Genomic DNA, 18,409 nt, shown 5'->3' with positions numbered 1-18,409 from the left:
ACCTATTTGCTTTTAAAAATAAACAAAGACTGACACATCCCATTTCAGAATCAGGAAAACAAACAGACATTTCTCTGTGCCAGTAAGCATGAGAAAGAGTGTGTCAGCCTGTAATATTTGTGAAGCTCACCATGCAGCTGACAGTGTCATGTATTGTGAAGTGGAAATTTTTGGAAAAGCTACATTTCAATGTATTAAAATTTCCTATGAAAACGAGCTTGCAGGTATTGACAATCTTTTACTTAGAAAGTCTGTTCTCCTGGAAAGAATCTGGTTATTATGGCAGGGAGAATAATACATGAAAACAACAATTCAAAACTGACAGTAAGTTCCCCTCAAAGCAAAACCATTTCTGGTTTCTTTCAGGTAGCTGGGTTAATGTGGCATAAGAGAAAGCCTGACTAACAGGTATAATTAAAGTATGAATCATAGGAATAAATCATGAGTAACCCTGAAAACACCTACAAGAAATAAGTCCATTATAACATACTCAACTTGAAAGATAGGAGGAAAAATCTTTATTCTATATAAATGCCACGATGGGTCTGAGTGGAAACATATTGATAATGGCATCAGTGCATTATTGGTACAGCATGCCTGTGAGGCTCTGGAACATAGCATATTCTGCCTCATATTATATGGGCACCCATTCTCTACAGTTTTTTTTTTCTGAGAACGACCTGAGGTCAAGTACGATGCTTTGCTTTATTTATCTTTCTATATAAATCACTTCTCTGCCCAGATCCTAGTAATGTAGACAGTAGGCATAAAACATGTAATTACATACACGAATGGGTATTTGATAATCCATACCTTAGAATCTACAATAAATCTGCCCTGGCACATAGGACTTGAAAAGAAAGCTCAAAATTGACACCCAACATATTAAATGCTACTTATCAAAAGACTGTTGATGCATTTTTAAAGAATTAATCACAGAACTTTGATTTAATAAAAAACAGGAAGACATTATTATATTTTATCCTGTTTCATATCTCAGCAGTTGGCATTGGATTTAGTTGTTAGGAACAGCAATCTGGCAAAAGTTGAAAGGAAACTGTTTGGCCTGACTGGTTTTTTGTTTTTCAGGCAATGTGATGAGTAGATGTAAAATCACCTTATGTGAAAAACAGCCCACTGCTGTTTATATACTTCCATGAACTAACACACAGCATCATTGCCTCCCCCGCAACTAACCCCCCAATTGAGGAGTATTTAATTGACAGACACAAGTTCAACACTTGGAGTTAAAATGACTCTAACGGTGATTGGCCATTTTGCCAATATGTTGAGGAATAATGATATAAATATGGATGAAAGGTTTTTAAGTCTGATTTTCCTGGTCCAGAAGAATTGAAATCAACTCATCGAACATTCTGTTTACATGATCTTATCTGCCTTAGTTTTACATGCTATTTTTCATGTTTATGTATATTTTTAAAAAATTGAACTCTTGACAGCCCCTGAAACTTATTTGGGAAAAATGTAAAGCACTTTAATGGAATTTTTCCCATGATCTGTAGAAGAGTTTTTCAACAGATGGTTCAAATGGACAAACCAATGAAAACATAGACATTAAAAGCAGATCCTTAAGAAAAATAACTGAGTTCTCAGAAATCCTATAGATGATGTCAGGACGAGATGTAAAGCAGCAGTTTCTTTTACTGACAAGGTTTTAAGAGAACAGAAATTTATTAGGTGAACCTCTATCAGAGGAAGGGTAATGCCTCTTGGTAGGAATTAACTATTCATTTGAAACTTCAGCCCACTTTGATTTGAAAATCTCCCTCCTTGTAGGACAATTTCATCCAGGTGCCAAAAGCAGATACTAGTATTGTGATGCAAATACTCTACTAGAAGTTAGGAGCACCTAAGTCCAAGGTGTGTACGTGCAGGGTGGGGATGACTTAAAAAATCGTCCCACCTTCTCAGCAACTGGTGGGGAGGGGCAGTACACCTCAATGAAATCGGATCGATGAAATTGAGAGGAGGGGAAGAGACGGGACTTTTCAACATGGAATTTATACACGTTTAGTGGGGAAGTGTGAAGTATAATCTAAACTAACGCTAGACAGTAGCGTCTTCCATTCAGGTTTCAAAATATTCAAGCTTTAGGGAAAGTTAAAGTTGTTTTTTCTCCCAGACAATTCTAGGGAGTGGGTGGAGAGGAGGACTGGTAGGGGAGGTATGTTGGGAGTTTGAGACCCTTTCGTGGAGCGGAGGACCCCGAAGCATCACAACGGGCAAGCAGAACCGGGCGCCCGGGAGGGGACAGGGTTAACGCCCGCGTGAAGTCGGGAGCGCAATCGCGCGCTGCAGCGCGGGCAGCCCGGGAGCCGAGTGCGGGCCGGAGGGTGGGGGCACGAGGGTAAATGGGCGAAGGGGCGGGGTGGCTGGGGTGGGAGCGCGGCGGCGGGGAGGAGGGTCTCCGAGCCTGGGCCCGATTTGCAAGTTCTCTGAGGCTGCGTCCGCCGAGGGGGAGGGCTTTTCCCCGGCTGGGCGAGTTGTGCTGGGCGCTTCTGGCTCACAGCGCCAACGACTGTCAGGAGAGCTGCGGAGCGAACTGCCGGAAGTGTGCGCGCCGTGAGAGAAACTTGCCTGCTCCGGCCGCGGCCCGGAGCCTCGCCACCCCAGCGCTCGGAGCGACGATGCGCCCCGATGACAACAACCTGAGCGGACCCGCGCCTCGGCCAGCCGCCCGCGCCTGCGCTCGCCTGGCCTCGGGGGAGGAAGACTGAGCCCGGCGCAGGCGGCACGGCGCGCGGGGCCCGTTTCCTCTGCGCCGTCCCTTGCGTCCCGGCGCGTTCCCCGAGATCGCGCGTCCCCAGCGCCGGCCGCGGTCGCCGGCTGCTCCCGCCCTGACCGCCGGCCCGGACGTGTCCCCGGCCGCCGCTGGCTGTGCCTGTGCCATGGGGCTGCCCACGCTGGAGTTCAGCGATTCCTACTTGGACAGCCCGGATTTCAGGGAGCGCCTGCAGTGTCACGAGATTGAGCTGGAGCGAACCAACAAGTTCATCAAAGAGCTCATTAAGGACGGCTCTCTGCTCATTGGGGCGCTGAGGAGTAAGTGGGGCTGGCGGGGCAGAGGGCTTCGAGATCTGGAGAGTCGCGGCGGGGTGCGGATCCGAGGGGTGGGATGGGGCCGTCGGAGCTTCTTTTGTTTGAATGGGTTTGGGGACAAAAGCTGAAGAGCTCCCCTGCTGGTGGCCGACAAAGTTTGTTCTTAGGTGTTCTTTACTTATTTACTTCCATGTCTACAGGGGAGGGAAAGTTCTCTCTTGAACACTGGAGTTGATCCTGAGGAAAGTCGTTCAAAGTCATCTTTTTGTGTAACGCTCCTGGAAAGATGTTGGGGACTTTTTTCTTTTCTGTAAATTTATTGTGCCTAGTTTGAACACTTAAAAACCCTTAAGAAGGGACCAAGAGTTCGTCTTAAGGATAAAATTAAACTCGTTTATTTAGTGATATTCAGAGAAAATTATTAATTTTCTACGTACATCAGTAACTTGGGCACAGTCACTGAGTTGGCTTTTAATAAAAACATTCATTTGCAGTTTTGCAATTTCGTAAGATGATCGAAGACAGCATGGCACCTGTGGATTTTTAACTCTTTGCGAGTTTTCTGTGCCTCTTATGGTTTGCATTGTGTATAGTGTCGGGTGTGTTATTGGGATGAAAGTTCAAAGGCTAAAGGCCAATTAGAACTTCCAATGATCTACAGAATGTAAAGAAAACCCTTAGGGGCTTGTCCTACCTCCTTTCTCATACACCTCCTGACGGAATTTTCTTTTCTCCCTTTTTCATCCTCTGGTTCTTCACTTTCAATTACTAAGACCTAAAAGAATATCTGAAACTCAGGAGTTTCACATACGGAGAATTGAGTGAGACTAAATTATAGGGCTTAACTTGTTACCTTTCCCAGAATGTATTTGCATCTTTAAAAAATTTTATTTCCTTCCTCCCTTCCTACCTTCCTTCCTTCCTTCTTCCTTTCTCCCTCTCCCTCCCTCCCTCTCTCTCTCTCTCTCTCTCTCTCTCTCTCTCTCTGTCTTTTTTCCATCTGCATAGGAGGCTGCGAAAGTTATTTGCATCTTAATAGAGGCTTCTGCATGCTTTAGCTACTGAAATGCAGCCCTGGAATCCGGCGTCTTATAGCTGGGTGAATGAAGTATTTTCATAAGGTATAGAGGCCTTTGGATGATCTAGTTATCCACAGGACATATATGGGGCAGCACCTTTGTATATGTCAAGTGCAAGGTCAGCAACAACATGATAGGGATGCGTGTGTGCCAAAAACTGAGAAAACACTAGCATCTGATCTGTATTTTGAAATATATGTTAATACTGAGGATGGAGCATAGCAAAATGAAATTAGCGTGCTCTAAAATATATTTTAGCCATCACAAATACTAAAACATTTACTTAGCCACTTGTGTTATCTAACTAGAGTAAAGAAAATGTTTTATGCCCATATTCACGTAATTCCTGAGTTTGAGGCTACTATTAACAATGGTATTTACTGTGATTTGTGAAAAATAGGATTTATCCGCAGTTCTTTCCACCTGTGTATACACAAATGCAAACTCTCCTTTCTTCTGGTTTGAAAATCCTGGTTGAGGTCTCAGGGTGGACCTCTTTGCATCCTAGAGAGCAAGATGCCTCTTCAAGAAGAGCTTCTGCATCTCAAAGTGCTCAATGCCAAGCCAATTCTTGCTGGAGCTGCCAAATGTAGTACATTTTTCATTCCACTCTGTCTGGGATCAACTTTAGTGTTTCAGAAGTCGAAAATACTTACATAACTGTGATAAATGCTCTGACATATATATTATTTTACGAGTGATATTACATAGTTTATTATGATTCTTGCATCTAGCCTTGTATAAATCAGGTGATTCCCACCCTTATAGGTTTGTTCTTCCATTCGTAAGCGAAGAAATCTTGTAAGATCCTTGAAGATAAAAGCCCTGCATTATTAATTTGGCCTTATGCACTTAAGTATACAACGTGCTTTCTTTTTTTTTTTTTTTTTCGTTATTCCCCCACCCACAACAATCTGCTGTCTTTCTAGGATTCTTCAGTTTGTGGTGAGAGTGTATTACTTTAACATTTGATTATTGCTTCTTTCATTGTGGAAGGGAAATGTTTTATTCCTTGGTGAAGGAATTCCCAACAGCAGCTGCCAAATGGGAGAGGTTTTAGAGCAAAGGGACCCTTGAAAGTGACATGAAAGCACCTCTTTTCCTACCAAGCTACCTTCTGTCCCCTGGGGAGGATGCTCTGAGGACAGGCTGCAATTGCTTGGGTAGGAGAAGTGTGTCTAAAGGACTTGAAGCCTGCTTAGTTTTATCGCTGGCTGCCCCGACCCTGACTGCTCTGCCAGCCCCATGGTAGTGCTTGTGCCATGGGACTGCACACTCCACTAAGGGAGACCTCCGCCCCTAGTCCTGTCCCTCTTGACTGTTCTTTTCTGCCTGAGGAGGCCTTCACCTTCCCTAACTGTCTACCAGTGATTTCAATAGCCATATCCATTACCCATTTCAGTTTTATTTTAGTTATTTCCATTAATAATTAATGAATTCTTAATGTAATCTTGCTTAGCTGACAATCATCAATGTATTTCTAAGCATCTTATATTATTTTTATCCTTGGTAACTTTCCTGATGAGGGTTTTCGCCTGCACTCTTAGTTGATACATGCCTGATTGTCTAATAAGAATCACACATGCTCCTTGATCTATGGGTCAAGATGTAGTTTCTTTCTTTCTTTGTTTTTTTTTTTTTCCTGTCGCCCAGGCTAGAGTATAGTGGAACAATCACAGCTCATTGCTACCTCCAAATCCTGGGTTCAAGCAATCCTCCTGACTCAGCCTCCTCAGCAGCTAGGACTGTAGGAGCGTGTTACCATGCCCAGCTAATTTTTTAAAAAAAATTTTTTGTAGAGACACGAGTCTCGCTATGTTACCCAGGCTAGTCTTGAACTCCTGGCCTCAGGTGATCCTGCCGTCATCTCCACTTCCTAAAGCGCTGGGATTACAGGTGTGAGCCCCTGTGCCTGACTAAGATATATAGTTTCTTTAGTAGACTATTTGGAAGGGTCTTTTCAATTGAACTAGATGATTTCAATTTTAAATAATACAGGGAAGATACTTACCATTTACAAAATACATTATTTTTCATATTTATATCCATTCTGAGAAAAAAGATGGTAGTTAATTAAGTGTATGGACCTAGACTTGTGTTTGAATTTTGGTGTTATCAAGTGCAGTGTTATATAGTTGGCAAGTAAGTTTACTTCTCTGACTCCTAACTTTCCTGTAAAATAAGGAAAAATCTGTAAAAAACTATTAGGATTATTTGTTCATTTTTTTAAATGCCATATAGACATTTGACCAGTGATATTTCAGAATATTCTTGATACTGGGGAATTGACTTTTAGTTCATGACGTATGACTCAAAATCTCCACCCATTTCATGGAATGTTATTCTTTGAACTTTGTTCCTTAAGCAAGTGTCAGTCTTAAAATTTGAGCTGTGAATTAATATGTTATTTTTGCTTATTGATTTTCTCCTTTTATGGATCACATCCAAAGAAACATTTCAAAATTGCTTTCTCATATAATTTAGCCTTTACTTTTTCTTGTCTTTTTACTTTTGAATTCAAAGAATTATCTTTAAGTATTATAGAATGAATGAGAATACAGATCAAAAAAAGGAGAGAGAGAAAAAAAGAATAGAAATAGAATTGAAAATTGCTAAGAGAGTAGATTTTTAAGTGTTTTAACTACACACACGCAAAGATAAGTATATGAGGTAATGCTTACATTAGCTTGATTTAGCCGTTCCTCAGTGTATCAAATATACATAACATCATGTTATATTTATCAAAATACCAGCCTAGATTGGTCGCTCATGCCTGTAATGCCAGCATTTTGGGAGGCCAACATGGAAAGATTGCTTAAGGCCAGGAGTTTAAGACCAGCCTGGGCAATATAGCAAGATCCCATTTCTACAGAAATTGAAAAGAAGATCATTTTGTGTACCATAAATATTTATACTTTTTATTTGTCAATTAAAAAATGAAGAAAGAAATAGAATTATATTCATTGAATAGAATTGATCGAGTGTGGAGAGCATTATCAATATTCTTTCTACACCCTGCCCTGAAGCATCTTGGCTGTCCCTCCTTTATGGTCTTCCTCTCATTGCCTTAAGCTAGCACTGGCCAGCTGTTTGGTCTGCCTTTGGATACTGTTTCTAAACTTGTGTGTTTAGTATTCTTTTAAAGGAAAAAAAAAATTAATGGACTCTAGTATAGGTGTAATTATTTGTGATAGTTATATATACGAGCATGAAACTATAATTCTATGCTTAAAACATTCATACAATCTTAAAAGCAAATTAGTTTACGAAGTAAATATAATCAATATTGTGAAATTAATGCAAAACTTGTCAACTGCATTTGATTAATCTAATGGATGAGGTTGCTTTGCTGAAAATAATTTTCCTCTCACAGAGAGACTGCTGATATCTTACGTGTTGTTGATTCATTTTCTCACTACTTTTCTTAGTTGAAACTACTAGTGTTCAAAATATTCTTGCCCTGATGAGGGCCTTTCCACTCTTGCAAGCTTTATTTATTTATTGGTCATATTGCCTCTGTCTGGAAGCAGTAGTTCCTGGCACTAGTGATCCATGACCTGAAAAAGGAGGGCACCGATCTGAATGGTTGATTGCTTGTATGTTGATGATGTAGAATATGCAGTTAATTATGACATTAGCAAGAGGGAAACACAATTTCTTAGAGGTATCAACCCTTAGTGTCCGCAGACCTCAGTTTGAAGTCTGCTATGACACACTTGTAATCTGAGGATTAAGTAGATGTTTATAGTAAAAGAAAACCCTAAGTGCAAAGACCACACTGAAATGTGAAGGACCCCCACCTTCCATTTGCTGTGTTTCACAAACTCACCTTATCCTTTTTTCACTCAGTTTGTCACTTTTAAGATAGCCTCTATTTTGTGTGTATGTTCAAGGCCCACTTTGTTACCAGAATTTTTGGTGACACCGGCAAGGAATTAAATGTGGGGGGGGAGGGGAGACGAGTTTACGAAATTTGAATTTGAAAGACTTTCTTTAGTTATTGCACTAGTTACTTGGTCATCCTTCAGCTTTTAGTGAGAACTGCTATTGCGTTAGGCTACTTTTGGTTATTTAAATTTGCACCTAGGTTTTATTTAGTTTACGTGGTACTCCATGTAGATTCTTGTTTATTCTGCAAGAGTTCTTTATCCCGCTAAGGTGGTTTTGCTTGAGTAGTGGGGCAGCCAAATCACAGGTGTGGATGTATAATTACTTCAGCCATTCATTTGGTTTTCATCAGCATCAGAATTTGAGTTAAATGAGCAGAAGTAACTGTATCTTTCAAATGAGCTGTAATTAATTTTAGGAACTGCTAGATGAGGATTGTAGCACTTTAAGGCTCTGTTTCAGAGACATGTTACAAGTAAAAGTAGTTATACTTGTGTTAATTTAAATGGGAGCCTTGGCGCTTGCTAGTCAGAGTGGAATTTAATCGCTGCCTGATTACTTCCATCTACCTCTCTTCTCAGGCTCTACATGAGATTCATAGGTGCCCTTTAACAGTATCTTTATTTCTGCTGGATTTCGTTTTTCAGCAGGTAGTAATTGAGGGGCTCTCTTGGGTTAGAAAGTCAGGGAATGGGTTGCTGTGGGAACAGAAAACAGTTCCTGTCTAGTGGAGGAAGCTGGCTTAGCAATAGCTACCTTACACACCACCTCCCATTACAGTTATGAGCAAGGTACTTCAAGAGCGTGGATAACTCAGGTAACCACTACACTTTAAGTCACTGAAAAGCTGCCTTAACAAACATCCTTTCAGTTATTAACATTTCTTAGAGTACAATGTTAACTGTGTTAATGATGATACTTGAGCATTACTCAGATTATGTAAGATCAAAATAATAAAGCTTACATTTAGTAGTGCTTTGGCATCAAGTGCAGTTTTTTTTTAAAGTAATGCATATATTGAGAGTGGCATCTTTTCTCTAGATATATTACAGAAAAGATTAGATTAACAATTTTAGAAATATTAGATTTGAAAAAATCAGGATATTAAGCTGCATTCAGTTAATATTCTGCAACAATTAAATATTTATTATAGACAGATAAGAAAAGGTTGAAGGAAAGGGGGATTATTTAGTCTTGAATTGCTTACACGAATATTGTTTCTTGCCAGAGCTGTGAATGCCACCTGTTCTGGCCAGAGCCCTCCCTGCTGTCTGGATAGTTATTTCCGCTCATTTCAGCCTTCTAGGCAGGTGCCAGCCTCCCCCTAGTCCCACCTGCCACCCACCATTTTCAGCTTGCAGCTCTGCCAATCTTTCCTTTTCCTCCAGCCTGCTGAACCTCTGCCCAGCATCTAATAATCCTTGGAGTGTATCCCCAGTGGATCAGGCCTCATCATCCAAGGGCTGCTTCTTGCTGATTTTCATCCTGAAAATTAAAACCAGTTGCTGAGCACCTGGCTCTTCAGGGCACGGAAGCTGTGCTTCATCTTCTACAGCTGCCATATTCTGAGTTAGAATGGCTGATTTTTGTAGAAGCATAGCAACTTACATAATATTTGTTCATCTTAATGGCCCTTGAAGCAAAGGAAAAAAAGGAGCAGGATGATAACAGGACAGTCAATAGGGATATAATTATTTTAACGGTTTTGTCTTTGGCTAGATGAATTTCAATTTTAGCCTAGGTATTTCTGGTAATGCGGATTCTTCTCTCTAGGATTACATCTAACTGGAATATTTGGCTACTCAGAATACTCCATTCTTTATGTTTGCAGTATTCTGATTTCATTATCAAGAATCCAATTATAATACTAAAGAGAGTGTTATAGTGGAACACACACAGATAATACTGTGCATAAGGACTGTGATTTGCTTCAGAAAAAGTGAATTGTGGAATAGTAAGGTACCTTATAGCAGGTAATAATCTACCAGTTTTCCCAGCCTTTTTCCTTTTTACAGAGATGTGAACGTATAAAAGAAGACAAATAAGCCCTAATTTTTTAGAATTTTGAATCTTTTGTTTGAGAATAATTCTTCTGATGTAATTTTTACGTGGAACATGATGAGAAAAGGCTAGGATAAGACTAATAATTAGCATTCTATAGATTATTTTATATCAACTATCACAGATTTTCCAGTTCCAGTTTTTAGATTCTATGGTAAAAGTGTTAATTTTTTTATTTTTCATTAATTTTTTTTTTTTAAGAGATGGGTCTTGCTCTGTTGCTCAGGCTGGAATGCAGCTGGCTAGACCCACGCGTGATCACAGCTCACTGCAACCTCGAATTCCTGAGTTCAAGTGATCCTCCCACCTCAGTCTTCTGAGTAGCTGGGACTACAGGTGCGCACCACTGCACCTGGCTCTAAAAAGTCCGTTTTTAATGGTATTTTAAAAATACCAAAACATGGCATTTTTTATGTCGTTGGCTTATCTGATTTGGCTAATTTGCTCTCGTGTAAGCATCTCGTAATTTGTGAAGGGCAGGGAACCATCTCCTGGGATGGTTCCCAATGTCAGGTGATATGAAAAAACATCGGAAAAAATGCTGCCTGTATACAACCTTGCTACACTAATAGCACTCTCCCTGAATCTTGGCTATACTCTGGGAAAAACTGGGTAGACACGGAATGCTATCTCTTCATTTGGAAGTTAGACACATTCCTAAATAGTGGAATTTTTATGATATTTCCTCACACAAATCTGAAAAGCCGTGCCGCCTGCTAGTCTATGAAAGACATGCCAAATAGTGTTACCTCATGTGTAAACATATACTGGAGCTTATCCAAATGAAAGTCCCAGGTTCAGTTTTCTTTTTAGTACACAGGAAAAGTGATGATATAATTTAGAAAACTGGCATGTGTCTGTGTGGAGGGGAGTGATAAGCCACTAATAGAAATGAGTATTCTGTACAGTGCATTATCCCTTTTCAAATGGGAGCTGTGCAAATTGGTTTTACTTTGCTGTTGTGAGAATTTTTCCTTCTTCATTTCTTTAATTTCCTTACTCTTTAAAATGTCTCAATGAAAGATATGCTCCCCTCCCCCCGTAAAAAAGAGAGGAGGTGATGGTGGGAGGGGACAGCAAGGGGTGGCAAATTAAAATTAGTTGTGAAAACAATTTAAATATTATGGTTTTAGAACTTATATTAGACTTTGCCTTGTATGAAAAAGTTGCCTTGTGACCCTAGAGAATCAAAGGCCTATGAGACCAGCCTTCCAGCTGTTTTGAAAGTCAGTTGCGGAACATTTGAGGGAGATGGGTCCCATTAAAAATTGTCAGCTTAAGAGATAATAGAGGTGACTTTTTTTTTTTTTTTTTTTTTTTTGAGGCAGAGTCTCACTCTTTTGCCCGGGCTAGAGTGCCGTGGCGTCATCCTAGCTCACAGCAACCTCAAACTCCTGGGCTCAAGCAATCCTTCTGCCTCAGCCTCCCGAGTAGCTGGGACTACAGGCATGCGCCACCATGCCTGGCTAATTTTTTCTATATATTTTTTTTAGTTGTCTGATTAATTTCTTTCTATTTTTAGTAGAGATGGGGTCTGGCTCTTGCTCAGGCTGGTATCAAACTCCTGAGCTCAAACAATCCGCCCGCCTCGGCCTCCCAGAGAGCTAGGATTACAGGCGTGAGCCACGGCGCCTGGCCTAGAGGTGACTTTTTAAGGGGCACACTTTTTGAAGGAGATTTGGGAAAGCTGTTTACCATGAAAAAATGATGTCAACGTAAGAGGTAAGAGGAAGGGACTTTTAAAGGCAATCCTGGTTTTCCTTAGGGGAGACCCTTTCTAAGATTATCGCTTACCTAGTCCCGGATCCATTGCTGCACCTTTTTCTCAATATGTGATGTTCCTCTTCCTTTCTCATTTTATTTCTTCTCTCTCTCCCTTCAGTGTTGGTGGTGCACAAGAATTCCTCTTAGCCCTTTTGCTGTTTGTTTTCCTTGTATGATAAGATCTGCTCCCAGGGTCCCAGGCCTGACCTCATTTTCCTGAGCTCTGAGCCTGATTTTCACTAGCTTAGGAGACATAACCACCCAGATGTACTGCACACAATCTCAGGCTCAATCTGTCAATAACTATTAAAGAAGTTCTTCCTACCCTTCCAGCTTATTCTCTTTGTGTTCTCTTTTGTTCAGTTGTATCCTCATCTACCTGATCAGCTTATCAAGAAACACTGGAGTCCTTCTAAGTCTTCCCATTTTTTCACCCCCCACCAAGATCTTACCATTCTGTTAGCCCTACAATTCTATACCCCAAATATCTTAACCTTTGATTTTCTCTGACTTCATTAACACATTTAGTTTATATATATAATAATTTTTTTTCTCAGCTTAAAATAACAGCAGTTTATTCTTTCACAATTTTTGAGGCCAGAAGTTTGAAATAAAGGTGTCAGCAGGGCCACGCTCTCTCTGAGGTCTCTAGGCGAGGATCCTTCGTTGCCTCTTCTAGCTGGCCATCCGTGGCATTCCTTGTCTTGTAGATGTATCACTAGTCTCTGCCTCTGTTGTCACGTGGTGCTCTCCCCGTGTGTCTCTGTTTATTATATAGGCATACCTTGGAGATATTGCTGGGACTGCAATAAAGCGAATATCGCAATAATGTGAATATAGCAATAAAGTGAGTCACACAAATTTCTTTGGGTTCCTAGTACATATGAAAGTTACGTTTACATAATGCTGTAGTCCATTAAGTGTGTTCTTCAGGAAAAACTCTCCTCAAACCGTATTTTTCCTCTGCTCTCGCACCACAACAATCAACACAGAAGACTGCTGTGACCGCATGTGGGGTTTTCCCCTCACACCCCGCAGTGGACACTAGCTGGGTGTCCTCTGTTTCAATTTGGATACTGTCTACCTGGACCTAGTGTCAGAGCCTACAAGTTGAGGGCTCAGTCCTGAAGACTGACCCCTCCTTCCACCAGTCGCAGGTCTGGGCCTCTGGAACCGCTGAGCGACTGGCTTCAAATTGGGATTCCTTCGACTCTGTGTTCAGGTTAATTAATTTGCTAGAGCAGCTCATAGAACTCAGGGAAGCATTTACTTAATGTTTACCAGTTTATTACAAAGGATATCTTAAAGCAGACAAATAAAGGCCGGATGCAGAGATACATAGGGCGCCACCTGTTCAGCTCCACCTGTTCAGCTCTCCAGAAGCTCCCAGAACCCTGCCCTCTTGGGTTTTTATGGACAACCGTGTTGAAAGGTGATTGGGCTTTAGGATATGAGGCAGGACCCTCTCTGGAATGAGGCTCTTATGACCCACAATCAGAAAGATGGGGGAAGATTAGAGTCCTGCCTTAGGGCAAGTGAAAGGAAGGAAGCAAGCCGGAGATTCTGTCCCCTGAGGCTGCTCCTAACACACCCAACATTGTAACAAAAAACTCTAACAAGGCCTATGGGATTTAGTGAGCCAGGAACTGTGGATGAAAACCTATATATACATACATATATATATATATATATCATAACACCATAGTGTGCAATAGCATTATGTCTAAACAATGCATATACCTTAATTAAAAAATACTTTATTGCTGAAAAATGCTAGCAATCATTTGAGCTTTCAGTGAGTCATAATCTTTTTGCTGATGGTGGGTGTTGCCTGGATGTTTATGGCTGCTGACTGATGAGGGTGGTGGTTGCTTTCTTTGCTCATCTGTAAGAAGCAGCTCCTTATCTGTTCAACTTTTTTCATGGGATTGCAGCAATTCTGTCACATCTTCAGGCTTTACTTCTAATTCTAGTTCTCTTGCTATTTCCACAACATCTGCAGTTACTTCTTCCACTGAAGTCTTGAATTCTTCCAAATTCCTGTTAATGCTGATATTTTGAACTCCTCCTATGAACTACAAATGTTCTTAATGGCATCTGGAGTAGTGAATCCTTTCCAGAAGGTTTCAATTTACTTTGCCCAGATTTGTCAGAGGAACCACTGTCTATGGCAGCAATATCCTTATCAGATGTATTTCTTAAATAGTAAGACTTCAAAGTCCAAATTACTTCTTGATCCATGGGCTGCAGAATGGATGTTGTGTTAGCAGGCATGAAAACAACATTAAACTCCTTGTATCTCTCCATCAGAGCCCTTGGACAACCAGGTGCATTGTCAGTGAGTAGTAATATTTTGAAAAGAATCTTTTTTTTCTGAGCAGTAGATCTCAACAGTGGACTTAAACTGTTCAGTAAAACATCTGTAAACTACCCTGTCAGCCAGGATTTGTTGTTCCATGTATGGAGCAGAGGCAGAGTAGATTTAGCATAATTCTTAAAAGCCCTAGGATTTTTGGAATGGTAAATGAACCTTGGCTTTAATTTAGAGTCGCCAGCTGTATTAACCCCTAACAGGAGAGTCAGCCTGTCCTTTGCAGCTTTGAAGCCAGAACTTCTCTTCTCTAGCTATGAAAGTCCTAGGTGGCATCTTCTTCCACTGGAAGGCTGTTTCGCCTTCATTGAAAATCTATTGTTTAGTGTAGCGACCTTCATCGCTTATCTTAGCTATGTCTTCTGGATAACTTGCTGCGGCTTCTGCATTAGCACTTGCTACTTCACCTTGCACTTTTCAGTTACACAGATGACTTCTTTCCTTAAACTTCTTGAACCAACATCTGCTAACTTCAGACTTTTCTTCTGCAGCTTCCTCACCTCTCTTGGCCTTCATAGAATTGAAAAAGTTAGGGCCTTGCTCTGGATTAGGCTTTGGCTTAAGGGAATGCTTTGGCTGGTTTGATCTTATATCCAGACCACTAAAAACTTTCTCCATTATCAGCAATAAGGCTGTTTGCTTTTTTATCATTTATGTGTTTACTGGAGTATCACTTTTAGTTTCCTACAAGAACTTTTTCTTTGCATTCCCAACTTGGTTTACTGGTGCAGGAGGCCTAGCTTTCTGCCTGTCTCAGCTTTTGGCATGCCTTTCTCATTAAGCTTAATCATTTCTAGCTTTTGATTTAAAGTGAGAGACTCTTCCTTTTACTTGAACACTTGGAGCCCATTGTAGGATTATTAACTGGCAAAATTTTTATATTGTTGTATCTCAGGGAATAGAGAGGCCCAAGGAGAAGGGGAGAGATGGGGGAATGGATGGTTCGTGGAGAAGTCAGAACACACACACACACACACACACACACACACACACATATTTATTGATTAGGTTCACTGTCTTATATAGGTGTGGTTCGTGGCATCCCAAAATCATTACAATAGTGACATCAAAAATCATTGATCATACATCATCTTAAAGGTATAATAATAATGAAAAAGTTTGAAACATTGTGAGAATTACCAAAATATGATACAGAGACAAAGTGAGCACACGCTGCTTGAAAAATGGTGCTGATTGCTCAAAGCAGGGTTGCCACAAAACCTTCAATTTGTAAAAAGTATCTGTAAAGCATAGTAAAAGGAAGTATGCCTGTATTTTACTCAGTCTTTTGAATATAAACTTATAGGCGCCAAGCATGTTTGTATTCTAATCAGCTCTTACCACATTGTGGATGCTCAGTAAATGCTGAACATGAAGCAATTTACATTTTACTAAGAAGAGCTTGAGATGGGGGAGGATTTTGAATGTCTGGAATAAATGAGCCAGAGAATGGGGACTACAAGTGTGCCCCTTACTATTGTGTTTAGCAGGCTTTTTGCCCACTGCACTGGTCTCTCTGCTCACTTTTTGAACTGGGAAATCCAGGGGACATTAGACAGAACTAGTTATTAGAACTTTGTTCTAGTGTTGGCATTGCCACTAAACAGTGGTATGAGTACAATGGTACAAGCTACTGGTGTCAGACTCTATTTTCATCAAAAATGGGATAACATTTGGCCTATATTCCATGTAGGATTTTTGTGGGGCTAATGGAAAAAATGCATAATAACATAAGCATTTTTAATTTGCTTTAGACAGGATCATTGTAATACCAATAATTTCAGCTTGTTTCAGGATTTAGCTTTAACAGATTCTTGTCAATGTTATTATCATATTCCCTGCAAATGAAAAATTATTGAAATGGAAATGCTTTAATTGAATATTAAAGCATGGACTTGTTTGTTGTCCAAATTAAATCTACTTAGTAGGAAATGATTATAAGATGTGGCATGGTTTTCATTTTCCTTTTGAAGAAAAAGAATAAATAATTATCTATCTTGATTTGGGAACCAAGAAAGCATTAAGTTGACATTTAGGGCTACATGAACAGGCAGTATAGATTTGGAGACTTTATGGACATACCTGCTGATGCTTCAGTTCTGCTGGCTCAGGTCAGTGGTTTATAAAAATTGTTTAAAATGATGATCACAACTTGCACTTCTCAGAATCGAAATCGATACTTGGGCAATTTCACAAAATTAACAGGCCAGACTCTCCAGATGAGAGAACTTTTTTCCACATTGGTTTGTGCATTGAACAGACAGTGGCTTAGAAAAGCACTTTCCTAGGTGTCTCTTATGCTGCACAGATGTTTCATAAAGGTAATTATGTTGAAGGTGAGATTATCCTAGCGGTTATTGGTGAGAAAAGAAAATGATGAGATTGGTAGGCCATTGCTGGAGGGGCAGGGGGCAGGGAATTACAGGGAATAAAGGACACCTGGTTATGAATTGAAGAAGAGGATTCAGTTAGCTCAGTGAGAAAAACTGAATTGGCCCTTTTTGCTAGTTGATTCAGGAAAGGTGGTCCAATTGGCTTGGTGTCAGAATCACCGGGAGAGGGTATTTGGATGGTACCCTAAAGACAAAACAGATTATCTACAGAAAAAAAAAAATTTCTTAATGGACCTTTGAGCTTAAAGGGAGCTCAGGCCTGGGGTTGAGGGAAGTAGGGAACAATGACCAGGAAGTGTGGACTTTGGGGACAGCTTGGAAAGGGAAGCAAGGGCTGGAAAAGACCAGCCTCAGGGGGTAAAGAAAGAGAATACAGATCCTGAATAATCCTGAACAAGGAAAATCAGTGAGCAGCAATGAGGGCGTCCAGGTTTGTCAAATTTACACTCTCTTGGGTGCACGTCCTTTTCTCCCCAGTCTTGCCTGCCTTCCTCAGCTTGCTCTCATGGAAATTAGAATTCGGTGCATATTCATGGCTGGCTGAGTGTGATGTTTTATGACACCCACTGATAAGGATAAGAGGGGATGAGAGAGGATGAAAGGAGGATGCAGAAGCAAGGTGTCACTTGAAAGATACTCTCCCAACTTTAAGTCCTTAGGTTATGGCTCGGACATGTTTCTTGTTTGAGATTGTGCCTTGTACTTCTGTCAAGACATGTGTTAGCTCAAGCTAATCCCAATTTATCCAAATAATCTGAACATTAAATCTGGCTAAAAGGAAAAGAGAGGGTGTGCTCTTTAGCTAAGCTTAGCATTATCACTCACACACATGCAGGGCTAATAACATTTCATCTTTAATCATGAGAACATGTTAATGTTAAGTAGGGTTCATTGAAGGTTTAACATGAACAGTAGTCAGCCTGGTATAGTACAAAAAGCCTCAGTTTTGGAGTCAGAGAAATGCTTTTTAGTTCTAATTCTGCCACTCATTAGCTACTTGACTGCAAGCACAGCATCTGGCTTCTTTTGTGAATTTCCTTTTGCATAATATGGGAGTAATATTTACTTCATCTGCATATTTTTCAGATTAAATGAGATAACACATGTAAAGTTTCTAGCACAATGTATGGTATTTGGTATTAAATGTTAATTTTCCCACCTTTTTCATCTCTAGCTAGTGTTGAGACTAGCTAGACTAGCTAGACTCTGGGCTAAATTAGACCAGAGTTATAAACAAGAAGAAGCATATGTTATTCAAAGAGGGTATGAGATGGCTTTTCTAAGCAGAATCTTTAGCTTACCTGGACAAATGCATTATATTTAATGTTGATGTGAGAGCCGTGGACCCTGGGTCGTTGGTTGGTGTCATGAATGTGACTTACAGTGCGAGTAGCCAGTACTTCTATGAAATAGCTTAGCTCACTTTTTGAGGACCTTTCCCTATCTGAGATTTTATGATTTTGTAGATAACATGGTTTTCATCACATCTTATTTTGATGACTTGATTATTTTCTTGTTTCTCTCCCTAGACAGTTAGCTCCATGGGGGTAGACACCAAATCTTTGGGACTCTGGAATTATATACACAAAATATTTTTAGTAAGTGTTCATTAAATGACTGAATTTACAGGAAGTTGTGTCAAACTAATATTTGGAGATGCCAGAGTCTACAGGTTGTAATTAACCGCATAATACTAGAACCAATTCTGAAATTTTGTGAAGACAGACATCATTGTGAAAAAATTCTAGTATATTATGTAGACTGTTTTACTTTTAATTTAACCTTCCATGTTC

General features: G+C 40.3%; 1 protein-coding gene across 1 annotated transcript in view; it reads left to right on the top strand.

Moving 5' to 3' along the window:
* The first annotated feature begins 2,470 nt into the window (after window positions 1-2,470).
* Window positions 2,471-18,409, top strand: part of ARHGAP42 (Rho GTPase activating protein 42) — a 333,741-nt gene continuing 317,802 nt past the window's right edge. The window contains exon 1 of the mRNA XM_012659813.1: window positions 2,471-3,063. Coding sequence (XP_012515267.1) covers window positions 2,910-3,063 — 154 coding nt within the window. The 5' untranslated portion in view covers window positions 2,471-2,909. The remainder of the gene's footprint in view (window positions 3,064-18,409) is intronic.

The sequence above is a fragment of the Propithecus coquereli genome, unplaced genomic scaffold (assembly GCF_000956105.1).
Source record: "Propithecus coquereli isolate 6110/MARCELLA unplaced genomic scaffold, Pcoq_1.0 Scaffold636, whole genome shotgun sequence".
Taxonomy (NCBI): domain Eukaryota; kingdom Metazoa; phylum Chordata; class Mammalia; order Primates; family Indriidae; genus Propithecus; species Propithecus coquereli.
This window is presented reverse-complemented; position numbering and strand designations above follow the sequence as displayed.